General features: G+C 47.1%; 1 protein-coding gene across 1 annotated transcript in view; it reads left to right on the forward strand.

Annotated features, from left to right (window-relative positions):
- RNF213 (ring finger protein 213) overlaps positions 1 to 11,715 on the forward strand; it is a 47,498-nt gene extending 35,783 nt beyond the window's left edge. The window contains 20 exon segments of the mRNA XM_034067603.1: positions 218 to 414; positions 749 to 871; positions 1,632 to 1,742; positions 1,974 to 2,216; positions 2,873 to 2,954; positions 3,575 to 3,609; positions 3,897 to 3,991; positions 4,755 to 4,914; positions 5,243 to 5,423; positions 6,121 to 6,215; positions 6,801 to 7,052; positions 7,364 to 7,496; positions 7,907 to 7,990; positions 8,356 to 8,536; positions 8,653 to 8,854; positions 8,994 to 9,071; positions 9,371 to 9,568; positions 10,298 to 10,387; positions 10,499 to 10,677; positions 11,126 to 11,715. Of these exon segments, the coding sequence (XP_033923494.1) occupies positions 218 to 414; positions 749 to 871; positions 1,632 to 1,742; positions 1,974 to 2,216; positions 2,873 to 2,954; positions 3,575 to 3,609; positions 3,897 to 3,991; positions 4,755 to 4,914; positions 5,243 to 5,423; positions 6,121 to 6,215; positions 6,801 to 7,052; positions 7,364 to 7,496; positions 7,907 to 7,990; positions 8,356 to 8,536; positions 8,653 to 8,854; positions 8,994 to 9,071; positions 9,371 to 9,568; positions 10,298 to 10,387; positions 10,499 to 10,677; positions 11,126 to 11,279 (2,873 nt within the window). The 3' untranslated portion in view covers positions 11,280 to 11,715.
- The last annotated feature ends 619 nt before the right edge of the window (positions 11,716 to 12,334 follow it).

Below are 12,334 nucleotides of genomic sequence, written 5' to 3' on the forward strand. Positions count from 1 at the left end.
GTCCTTGAGAGAGGGAAGTGGAAGCAGAGGATGTCACCCTCTGTCAAAGACTGAAACCCAGCTGAGGGAACACTCTAGACAATCATAAGAGGAACAGAGGGCTCTCAAGGTCTCCTATATAGTTAGTACCAGTAAGATGGACTTGGTGCTGCAGCTGCTGCTGACAGAAGTTTTACAAGGTAGTTTATGCCTCTTTTTTTGTCTCTTCCCTTTACAGAGCAAGAGCAGGTAGAGGAGAAGCAGCATTACCTGGCAAACGTGAGGGTGTTCTGCAGCCTCACCAAGAATGACTGGCATCGTGTTTACCTCGTCCGGAAAGTTGCTAGTCACTATGGGATGGAATTTGCTCAGAACCTTGCCACAGAGGCACAGTATAAGTGGGTGTTCCCAGTGGAAATTCTGAGGCAGGTAAAGGTGTCTCCTTGGAGAAGGCTCTGGTCATCTCCTGCTCTTCAGTTTGTGCTGCTTTTGGGGTGTTTCTACTGTTGCATAGCTCCTGGGGGACACGCCACAGTGGGAGTGAAGTGACTTACACTCACCCTCTGTTGAATGGAATTTCTTAAAGCAGCATTTGGTTTGCCATGCCTGCTGCCTCTTTGCAAAGGCTGCAAAGCCACAGTTCTCAGGAGGAAGAGGAGATTGTGCCTTCTCCGGCTGGTTAATGTCCACAGTGCTTTCGTGGACGTTAACCATTACCGTGGTTAATGTTCACAGTAATGTCTGTGGGCTTTTCCCCTCGTAGGTGCAGAACAGCCAGTCTAATCACATCGATCGCTACCTGGCATGTGGCAAGAGTTACAGGGTCCTGCGTGATGCTGTGGGGAAAGCCATGATCGAGTGTAAGACTGAGGGGCTTCTAGAGGCAGAGAAGGTAGGACACATGCTCCTCATCACAGTCCTTGTGGGATCTGAATGGCCAGTGTTTGATTTTGTGTTCCTGGTGGCAGTCTCTTCCAGTGGAGATAGCTGAGTTGCTTTGCTAGCATAAGCCACAGTAAAGCAAGACACACACACATTTGCTTTGCTTTCTCACCTGTGTTCTAGTATAGGTAACTGAGGTTATTTCTGTGGGTTATTCCTTGCTTGCCTCCCCTTGTGATCTATCACAGAGGGTTGTTTTACAGCGAGCAACGTGGGCACCTTGTAGCCAACTGATAGGACAGTAGGCAGATAATAAGAGAAGCTTTATGCCCCCTCCCTGCCTGTCTGTAGCTGCCTAGCTTTGTCTTGGCATGCCGAACTCAAGCAGGTGATTGATCTCTCTGTGGTTGTAACCTTTTTCCAACAGATATTTTGTGTAAGAAAAGAAGCTTGTGAACAAAGGACTATGAATGTTTCCATACCATCTATTGCACACTGGTTGTGACTTATGTTTTCACTTTTGATTTGATTTGAAGGAAGGCATGTACAGGTTGCTGCCTATTAAGACTGCAGTTCTGACTGGATGTTAGAAGAACAAAATACTTGAGAGGTTTCTGATGTAAAACCCTCCTGTCAGATTTCAATCTGAACTGCCATTCCTGTGCTATTCCATTTGATTTGTGGGGAGAGTTTACCAGAGCATACCCAGTATCTTTAGCTGTGACAGCCATAGCCTGTTCACTGCTATCTCATGAGGTCTTCTTTCCTAGGCATCCAGCAGCTCCCCGGCCGTACAATCTGCCCATCTGCTCCTGGCTATTTTCAGAGAGGTCACTGCCCTGTATGGAGTTAGTGACTCCAGTCTGCATCCCAAACAGCAGGTGAGGTACTTCCCTTTGGAGGCTTGCGACAAGCATTGCTTTGTTGACGGGACGAATGAGATTTGAATAACTGGTAGAAAAGCCCTTTGTTCTTCTGCCCCAAATATGATTATGTGCTGATCTGAGCAGACTGGAAGTGGGCAGCAGCAGGGGCAATGCAGCTGGGAAGCAGCTGATAGTTTAGTGAGCAACATCAGGCTGATTTTAATTCTTTTAAATATGTGCTCTCAGCAAACAGCTGCTATGACTGACTTCATCCAGAGCTCCCAAGTCCTGAATTCTGCAGACGTGCAGAACTTTGCATCTTCTCTTGTGATGAATGCACTACCATCTCTGAGAGTGAACCCTCAGAGCTTCAGCCACCACGGGGCCCTGACTGAAATGGCTGTTCACACCGCAGCGGTCCTGCTCTGCGGGAGGAACCCTGTCCTGGGGCCCCTGAGGAATCTGGCATTCCACCCGCACACCATGCAGGTAGAGGTTTAACTTGGATTGCAGTTCAGCACCTTGCTAGTTCTTTCACGTATCTGCTGGACTCTCTATAGCCCAGCCTTTGTCAACATCAAAAGCACCAACCTGTTTTAGCTGTGAATTACCAATGTGTGATTGTTTCAGTATTGTTGGGATTATTTAGCACAGCCACAAGCTCTGGACTGGTACCTTTTCAAGGTACCTCTGCATCCTGAGCAGTCGGGCAAATACTTCTGCTGGTATTTGAGTGAGTCTGAAAGCAGCTGATGGGTTATAGTGGGGAGACCTGTGTGCTCTGTAGTGGCTCCTGGAGCCCTAGGCTGAGTAGAGCAGCAAATCCCTCCACCCCTACTTCTCCTGGCTATCCGTGGTGTAAGGAAACATGCTGGTACACAACAAGGTACATCAGGCCGCCCCGAGATAAATCCAGTTAAGGATGTCTAGAGAAGTGCACTTTCAGATCTGAACAGTCCTGACAGTTCTTAAGAGTGGATTTTCAAAGGTAGAACTTGAAAATGCATATGTGTATCATCTGCATGCGCTCTGCTCTCAGATGTCTCTTGTTCCCCATTGTGAATAATGAGCCAGTAAGCTGCTGCTACAGGGAGCAACTGATCTGTGTGTTCATTTGTCACTTGGTTTCCGTTTTCCTCCTTTAGCACTCTTTTCTGCCTACAATGCCAGAAGATATCATGGCTCAGGCGAGGGCCTGGGAAGGAGTGGCTGCTCTGCGCTGGTACCGTAAGTGTTCCTGACTGGCTCTGAAAGAAATCCAAGGATAATCCTTGGGTTTTGAATGAAACTGCTCCAAACATGAGGATGGACACGCTCCTCACTATGAGTCATCCCTCATAAAGTACCATTTGCAGCTATGGTTTATGTGGGCAGTGAACCAAAGGGCACTGAGCTTCTGTTTAATCTCAAGCTTGTAGGTGTTTGCAAGGCTTGAGAGTGCAAAGGAGCTGCCCTGTTGCTTCTGGCAAGGGTAAAGTGGTGTGAGCAGAAGAGGAGCTCTTGGCCACCTTCCTGGCCAGCTTTCAGTTCTCTGTTTTCCACAGTAGGATCCCACTGCAGACCAGGAATCTGGGGAGGGAATGTTCATGTCTACCCGCCCATTGGTACTCAGTGGCAGAATCTTCTAGGCTTCCATTCCTTGTTTTTCAAGGAGAGACACTGAAAAATTCCTTGTGTTCCTGTGGGAACCCTCTCACTCCTTAGAGCTTTGGGACAGTCGATGCTTTTGATTAGATCTTGAAGCAGATTTATTGCTCCAAAATGACAGTCTCTACAAAAGGGAGTAATGGGGGCTTTGTAAATACCTGTCTTTTAATACTGTCCTGTCTGTTTCTTTCTCTTGATAGGATGTCCAAATGGCCACCCTTGCACTGTAGGAGAGGTAAGAATTTTTTTGGGGGAGGGGGAAGATAATCAGGCATCATGTACAACAATAAATGAGTTTATTTTGTTTATGGGTTTAATGCTTAATGTTCTGTTGCACAGTGGTTCATTTGCTAAACTCCGTAGTATTGATCATCTTGCCATTGTAAAATTTACAATAGCTCTAACACAGCTTATACCATAGCTCCAGGAAACAAGAGAGGCAGAGGTCCTGTGCCCTGTTCTCTGGCTGTGCTGGAGGGGCTCCTGCCCTGGAGTTGAATGTTCTTCTTTTGCTTTTGTCAGTGTGGGCTCCCCATGGAAACCAGCTATTGTATCGACTGCGGTGTCAGAGTTGGAGGGGAAGAGCACAAACCGCTGCAGGGCTTCCAGGAATTCCAGTATGCTTTTGATTCATTTCTCTTTTCAGTGCTATGTGATGCAGTACTTGCCTCTCATGCTGACAGGGCAAAAGGTACCAACCACTTCATACTGCTGTCTGGAAGCAGGCACATGGGATTCCCCCATTAGCTCAGACATTGGCTTCTGAGGGGGAAGAGGCTCAGCTGTTTGTTAGGAGTGCTGATGTAATTCTGACCTTGCAGAAAGTGCCTTAATATAAGATCTTGTCAAGCTGCTGGTTTAGAGTTTTCCATCTCCCTGCTTGTCCAGGCTGATACAGTTTGTGGTTCTACACCAGCATATAGTAGTGGGCAACCTTTTCTGAAATGGATCAACATGACTGAGGAACTCCTTCCAGAGCTCCAGTAACTATGGCTTGTGCTCCCTGCTCCTCGGTTCTCTGGGGAAGTACTTACAGCCCTTGTGTAAGAATGCTGAAGTTAGTAATTCTAGCAGCAGTGTTTTTTTACCTACCCAGCATGGAGTTCCCTAATCTTGCCCTGCAGGGCTGGATGTTGCCTCTTTCATGTAAAACTTTAGGAAGAGATACCCAAGCAAGAGTAATGAGCCAGCAAAACCAAATAAATTGGCTTGTTTCTGTACAAAACTTACTGCAAGTCCTCATTCCCCTGTAGCACTTTCAATTGGCAGCTTTTGTGGCATTCAGAGATGCTATGGGTCAAACAGACATTGCTGGGTATAAAAGATGTCTCGTGTTTGCTTTGTCAAGGCAAAAAACCCTGTACATACACTTCCCAACAGGAGTAATGGAGACAGAACTCAGACTGGCCACATCCTTGGAGATGTACAACACAGAAAAACAACAGGAGTGTCTGACCGGGACATGTCCCCAGTTGTCTATGTTCTGACACGTTTGCTCACACATCTAGCAATGTTCCTGGGAGCCACGAAAGATCCTAAGGTACCTTCCCATCATAGTGCCAAGTGGCTACATAAAATGTAATGAAACCTTTGAATGGTGCAAGTCCCTTTCATCGTATTGCCAAGTAACTGAGGCAGTCTTTCAAGATGCAAGACCCCAGATTCACTTCCCTCCTTGCCCTGTAGTGATTTTGGTTCCTTCATGCACTTCCATGCATGGAAATGCATATACACACCCTACCTCTATTCAAGTGGTAGAAATTGTATAGGACAGAGTTGACTCTCTGGTGGCACTGTAGTTCTGCATGGCTTGTGCTTGAACTAGATGTTATCAGTGATGCTCATTCTTGCCTTTTCTGGCTCTTCAGTCACTGCAGAATATTATCAAGCCACCAGTGCACGACTCTGTGAGCTTCCTGCAGCAGCACATTCAGGAGGACCTGGCACAGCTGACAAAGATCCTGAGGAAGAGTGTGGATGAGACTATCAACACCTTTCACCTTGTCCTTAGCAGCCTTCTCAAGGACCCTCATCAGCATCCAGGCCAGTGTAAGGATACCTGCAATATGACATCTGCAGGCTGTGTCAGCACTCGAAGGGCAGCAGGCATTTGGCTGCTTTGCCAACAGACAGTAGCTGAACTGATGAGGAAGATCCAGATATTTGAGGCTTGTGTCTTAGTGTAGGGAGTGAAGAATTTTTGGCTGTTCACTTCTTCAGTCGAGGACGTGGAGTTTGCAAGGTTTGGTGCATAATTCTGGAAAGCAATTATTGCATAAATAACCTCACATTGTGTTGACAGAGCTTTCAGCTCACCAGCAGAGGTGCTACTCAGATCAGTCATTGACTCATTGTGTCATACAGGGATTTATATGCAATAGCCATATTTTCAGCATGTGACAGCATGAATCAGTATTCTGAGCTCTGTTCCTCGGTCTGTCACTGATCATGGTCTGACCTTGGACAACTTATTCAACCTTTCTGGGATTATGAATGACTGGTGTAAGTGTCCCTGTCCTTCAAAGGAAGGACTGGACTGAATCTGCTGAAAACCTGAGATCACTGTGGCCTGTTTTGGATGACACTGTCCAGTTAGACCAAGACAGTTAGGTCATAGGACCTCCATAATTGCTTGTGGGTTCATGATGCTAACTTGCAAGGATGTCACATCTGAAAGCTTAGAGAAGACGTGCTTTCTTTAAACTAAAATGTTGCAGTTGTAAGAGATTAAATATTCCTGTTGCAGGGCCAGTTCAGTTTGATGATGTGCTCTCCACCAAGAAGAATAGAAACACATGGGAAAAAATTGTTGCAGAAACAACTATTGTTCCTGAATTGGAGGTGAGAAATCTGTATCAAACCTGAGTAGCTGTGCAGTTCAAAATCCACTTACTGGAAATCTGACCTGCTGCAGTATCTGTGCTATGCTTTTCACCCAGCTATTCCTAAAGCCAAACTGTCTGTGACATAGCTGCAGGTTAGCTTTCATTTGTGACTGTCAGCCAACTTTATTTTACTTGTGGAAATGAGTATCTGAGACTAGAGCTGTTGAAAGTACTTGTCTGAGTGAGCACATGGTTGCCCCAAATGAATCCTGTCTGCCTTTTGTTCCCCTATATACATCATCTCAAGGATGGAAACCCTGTGAGATGGATGAGCTGGAGAACAAAGAATAACTTTATTATTCTGTTATTGTTATTATTTAATTATTATTATTTTATAATATTTTATAGTGCTCTAGTACTTACGCTCTAATTATTTGTGGTGTCTTGCAGTATGTTTTACATGTGATCCATGGGAGCTCATCTTCTGGCATTCTTCTGTCAATTGGGCATCAAGCTCTTAGGGAAACAGACTCTGGTGGTTCAGTGTGGCAGGACACTGCCAGCTCTGATCTCCTTCTTTGTTTGGGTTTTTTAAATGCAGGATTTGGATAAAAAGCTTCTGAAGTTAAACAGACAAATACAAGAGGATGAGAGAATTTCTTCCAATCCAGTAGTGAAAATCGTGTATGGTGACCCAGCCACTTTCCTGTCCCAGCTGCCAAGGGACAGTCACATACATCACTCCAAGATGTGGAGCTGCCGAAAGAGGATTTCAGTGGAGAACCTGAGCCATGTAGTCCAGCAAAAGAATGCCAAGGACAGCGTCCCTCTCCTTTGGAAGTTCCTGCAGAAGGTGGGTGCGACACAGGGATGAGGCTGCAATGTTCAGAGATCAGTTCACAGAACCAGACTGGCTGTGGCTGGAAGGGACCTCTGGAGGTTGTCTGGTCCAACCCTGCTCAGGCTGGATGTCCCTACAGCCAGTTACCCAGGACTGAGCCACCATTTGATTAGACAGTCTCTATTCTCATAACTTTAATCTTGAGAACTGCACATGTCAAATAAGTTTTATTACAAATATTTCAAAAGTTAATTCCATGAGAAGTATTCAAACCTGGTTTATCTGGGAACAAGCTTCCTCACAGGCCCCCTTTCCTCTTCCAGGAAACAGAACTGAGGCTGGTTAAGTTCTTACCGGAGATTCTGGCTCTGCAGAGAGACTTGGTGAAGCGATTTCAGAACACTGCTGATGTCAAACACGGCTCCATCAGAGACTTCCTCAGCGAACCCCTCTCAGGTGAGATGACTCTGCCAAAACTGTAACTGGGGAAACAAAAAGCACTGGATAGTCCTGTTGAAAATGAAGGTGAAAAGTTCTCTTGAGCTGCAATCTTAACCCCTCATTTTCCTTTTTTTTATGGAGTGGAGACCTTAATGCTGGAATTAAACTTGGAAAAGTCATCAGGTGCCTTTAGAGACAGTTAAGCACAGGACGATTGTTCACAAGGAACAGAGGGGACTCTGCTCAGAGATAGGCAAGATAAATCCCTCAATGCAGCAGTGGGTTTATTTAACTTTTTAAGCTCTGTCCTAGAGTAGGGCCTGCCTAAAGGTGGAGGAGATGTCCTTCCATTCATGAGCAGCGTGCAGATGTTTTGTGGTAACTCCTTTAGTTGTACTTAAGTACACCTTTCTGTTACTCCTCAGATGTGATGAGGGAACTGTTACAGAGGAGAGTGAATGTGTTTGTGTCTGTCTGGAACAAGCTGAGAAGCTCACTGGACACCAATGGTGAGTCCCCTTCTTTCCCAGCATTGTTTTGAGGGTAATAGGAACAAGGGCTTCCCAGCTGTTTAACAGTGCTCCTCTACTCTTCAACAGTTCAAGTTCCTTCCATCAACAATGCTGAGACATGCTCAGAACTGACCCTGCCCATTAAAGGTTCAGGAAGATCTGGGTGCAGAGGGAAGAATTCGTTTCCCTCCTGTAAAAGTCTCACCTGAACTTGTTCCCTTTAGTACTTATCTATAAGGGAAAGAGCGCTGCTTTCCTCAAGTTCTGTACTTTCTCCTGACATGGGTCAGCTCAGGAGAGGCTTGATCATCATGGGTTGGCTCTAAGTCACCTCAAGTAGTCTTCTCTGCCTTTTATTTCAGGGGAAATTAAGCTTCCTAAAGGCTACTGTGATGCTGACCTGACTCTGGACAGCGAGTTTGAGGTCCTTCTGCCACGTCGACGGGGACTAGGCCTCTGCTCCACAGCATTAACCAGCTACCTCATTAGTCTGCACAATGACTTCATCCACTCAGTGAACAAGCACATCAAGGAAGATGATAGGTATGTTGCTAGGCATTTTTGGGGGGCTCTGTTGTATTACCTGCTACAGCACAGTCAGCTTTTCCTGCTTCATAAAGGCTTCTTGCTCTAAATGGAGGCTGTTTTCTCTTCTGCAGGTACTTGATCAGTCCTTCAGAAGTGGCTGATCTGCACTTGATCAGTTATGATGTTGAGAAAGACCTGATTCCTGTGATCCTGTCCAACTGCCAGTATAGCATGGAGAAGGGAGGGGAGACATTGCAGGACTTTGATTTGGAGAAGATCCAGCAGCAAGTCATCAGCAAGTTCCTGCAGGGGAAGCCGCTCATCACCCTAACGGTAGGACAAGGCCTCTTAGCTGTGCTTCCTGCAGACAACTTCTCTGCTGCTGCTGGAGCCCTGCAGTGTTTGCTGCAGCTGGGCATGCACTGTAGTGGGGCAAGCAAAGCTTTACAGCTGTGGGTTTCTCTCCTAACAGGGAATACCCACCCTTGTGTACAGACGTGATCGGAATTACGAACAGCTCTTTAATGATGTCAGGAATAAGGTGGATCAGGTGGGTTTCTGCACTGGAGGAAATGGGGTGAGCACATGATCCCTGATGTCCCAAGAAATGTTAGGTTTGTCGTCTGTCAGTAGCCATGTTCATCTGAAGGCTCGTCCACTAATCTCTCACCATCCCTTGAATGGCTGCCCTCTGTCAGTCAGGATTTAAGAAAGAAAGGGATACACTTAAGCACTATCAGTTTCTTAAATCAGGGGCTCTGCTGTCTTCCATGGCTTTAGCAACTTGAGCAGCAATAAGGATTGCCTCCAAACTAATGCTGGCAACTGCTTTGACTTCATGGTTTTCAGAGTGCTCTCCCCAGTTCTGTGATGAACATGATCAGTGGGGAACTACAGTCTTACAGTGATGTCTGTGATGCTTTGTCTGTCACTGAAATTACCCTGGGATTCCTGGCCATGGCTGGAGAGGATCCAGAAATGCTTCTGACTGACTACATCGTGAAAGTTCTGCACATGGGTGACCAGACAAACCCTCACGTACTGCAGGTGAGTCCTGAGAGCAAAGCTCTTATTCTTATAGGATAAAATCCAGCCAGTCTGATCTCCAAGCCCAGCACAAGTTCAGCTTGAAAAGGTGATAGAATTCCCTCTCCACTGTATTCAACATTAGGGAGGAAACAATTTTCACCTCCCCTGCAACCAGTGGGAGCATCTAATAGTTTGTGATGCTCAGCGGGTTCTTGCAGAACCCTGCAGAAGGGTCAGGTGCAGGATGTGCAGAAGGTCAAGCTTCTCTGCAGATCCAAGTTCTTCTGTCAGCACCAGGAAGGAGAATTCTCAGTTGAGTGTCAGCATAATTAGTTGCAATGCTAAAACTGAGAAAAGGGAGGACTTTCAATTATGAGTCAGCTTTCAGTGACACTGGTTTACCTCTCAGAAGTGGTGACAGGGCAAGGTTTTATCTGCTAATGATGTGTGAAGAGGGCCTTGACTGATAAAGGCCAAAGGCACCATGTTATGACAAGTACATGTGAGAGAGCCAAATCACTTTCCCACTCCCTTTCATGATACCAAAAAGATGGATTATTGAAGGCAAAATGGGGAAGAGGGAGAGAAGCCTATTGCAGACCTGGGTGAAAAGGGCTTGGGGAACTCCCTCTCTCTGCCTTGTGCTCTGCTGCAGCTTTGATCTGCATGGGCAAGGCAGGATGTGGCCAGGCTCCTAAATACATCCTTTACACCCAGGATCATCCATAGATGTGTTTTTTCTTTCAGGCCCTCAGACAATGCCACCTAAAGCACAACATAGCCCTGTGGCAGCTTCTCTCTACCCATAAATCTGAGCAGCTTCTGCGCCTCAAAAGGGTAAGGTACCCTCATAACATTAACTGTCTCATCAGCTTTTTCCTCTCCTCCAACTGAAGTTGCTCAAGTGTGTCTGTCTGGTTTGGTTTTATTCCCTAACTGCATTTTTAGGATCCTTTTGTGGACATCAGTGCTGTCTACAAAGACGAGCTCAGTCCAGAGACCTCCAAGCTCCTCACCACCTTCCTTGTAAACTCAAGGCTGGAAACCTTCCTGCAGGAACTCCATGAAATGATAGTCTTGAAGCTGAGACGCATCCAAGCTGTGGATGAGTTCAGACCCAAGTGGAGGTAAGAACCACAGTTGTTAACTTAGGCTGCTCTGGCTCTGAAAATGGACGTGATGGAAATGGTTCCCTTGGCAAATGACTGCCCTGCCTGACACCAACATTAAGAGTATTCAGCTAGCTCTGAGCCATGCTTCCTCTTTCTGGTATGCATAACTCTTCCTTATTTTATGCAAGGGGTTTTGGGAGCGCTGCTGGGATACACCAGGAGCTGCTGTTCATGAGCACCAAACACAAGCCCTTCTGCAGTCACTTGGATGAATGCACACAGCTTGGTTCTGACATGCAGCCTCCTGTTGCTGGATTCTCTGACGGGCTCTTAGATCCTCCTCAGTACAAAATACACATATTAAACCACTGTATACTGAGTATGCTTAGGAACACGCTGCTGCCACGTGGCACTCGTAGTTTGCTATACAGCATTTATTAACACTACTTCTGCTGTTTTCCAGCCTAAAGGAATCACTCCTGCCTTATCTTGATGCAAAAGCCTCTGAGTTAGCCACAGAGCTGGAGGAGCTCTTCCCGGAGGAGATTCTTCTCTCTCACATTACTGCTACATGGAAAGCAGCTGCTGTCTTCAAACGGGAGCGCAGGGAGAGCTAAGCCCGGCAGCAGGGCGGGCTCGGACGGACCTGCCCCCTGCCCTGGCAGTTCTACTGCTGCACACACGTGGTGCTGGTGTGATCCCGCAGCCTGAGGGTTTGGATTCTTTGCTAACTTCAGCACCCCTGGGCTGGTGCTGAGATCAGTGGTGTTCTTCAGGAACACAAAGGCTGCACCTCTAAATGGAGCCTCTCTGAGGCATCACCAATCGCCTGATGCAGATGAAGGATTTCTACAGCACACCATTCCCCTGGGATGGGGCTGATTTTTGCACTCTCCTATCTCCTGTCCCCTCGCTCTCATGGGGCTGCACCTCTGCAGAGGAACCAAGCAGCCCCCCGGGCACAACCTGCCCCTTCTCTGCCTTAACCCCGCCTGGGGCCGGGGCTGCGCTGGTTGCCCCTGGAGCCGTTTCCCAATAAAGCTTCATCTCTCTCCCGTGGCTCCTCCTGTTCCTCCGGCCGGGCCCGGCCGCTCTCCGCTGGCAGTCACAAACAGGGGGGCACTCCTGTGAGTGGGGCGGCCCCCGGGATGTGAGTCCCGTCAGAATTTCTCCATCCGACTCACGGCACCAGTTTGTTATCAATGAATGAGCCAATCTCGTTTTAACCGGGAGTCTCCGCTCCGCCCCAGACGCGCACACCGGGTCTTTGGGGGCTGTCCTTTATCCTTCTCGGGTCAAGGCTTCAGCCACTCCCGCTGCCTCCTTTCGCCCAGATGTTGATGTGGCGTTTTTCTATTGCTTCCCTCTGTTGCTGGGGTCTCATGGTAGATAGAGAGGTTTCGAGAAGCTCCCAGAAGCCGGACAGATCTAGATCCTCCTACAGAAATACCTGGGGCCAGTAAATGAGAGCAAAACCACATCCTCTACTTGAACAAGGAAGAAAGTATTTTGTTCACCTTGTTCATGTGCTTAATTCAAGAGGTTTTTTCCCTTCCAGTCAATTACATTCACGTAATTGAAAACATTGTCACAGGAAATCTCAGCTTGGTTTGCTTTCCTGCTTGGAGACCATTGCGTTGCTTTTTGCCTAAACAGCAGTTGCTTTGCTTGC

Source organism: Melopsittacus undulatus, chromosome 11, assembly GCF_012275295.1.
Source record: "Melopsittacus undulatus isolate bMelUnd1 chromosome 11, bMelUnd1.mat.Z, whole genome shotgun sequence".
In the NCBI taxonomy this organism is placed as follows: Eukaryota; Metazoa; Chordata; class Aves; order Psittaciformes; family Psittaculidae; genus Melopsittacus; species Melopsittacus undulatus.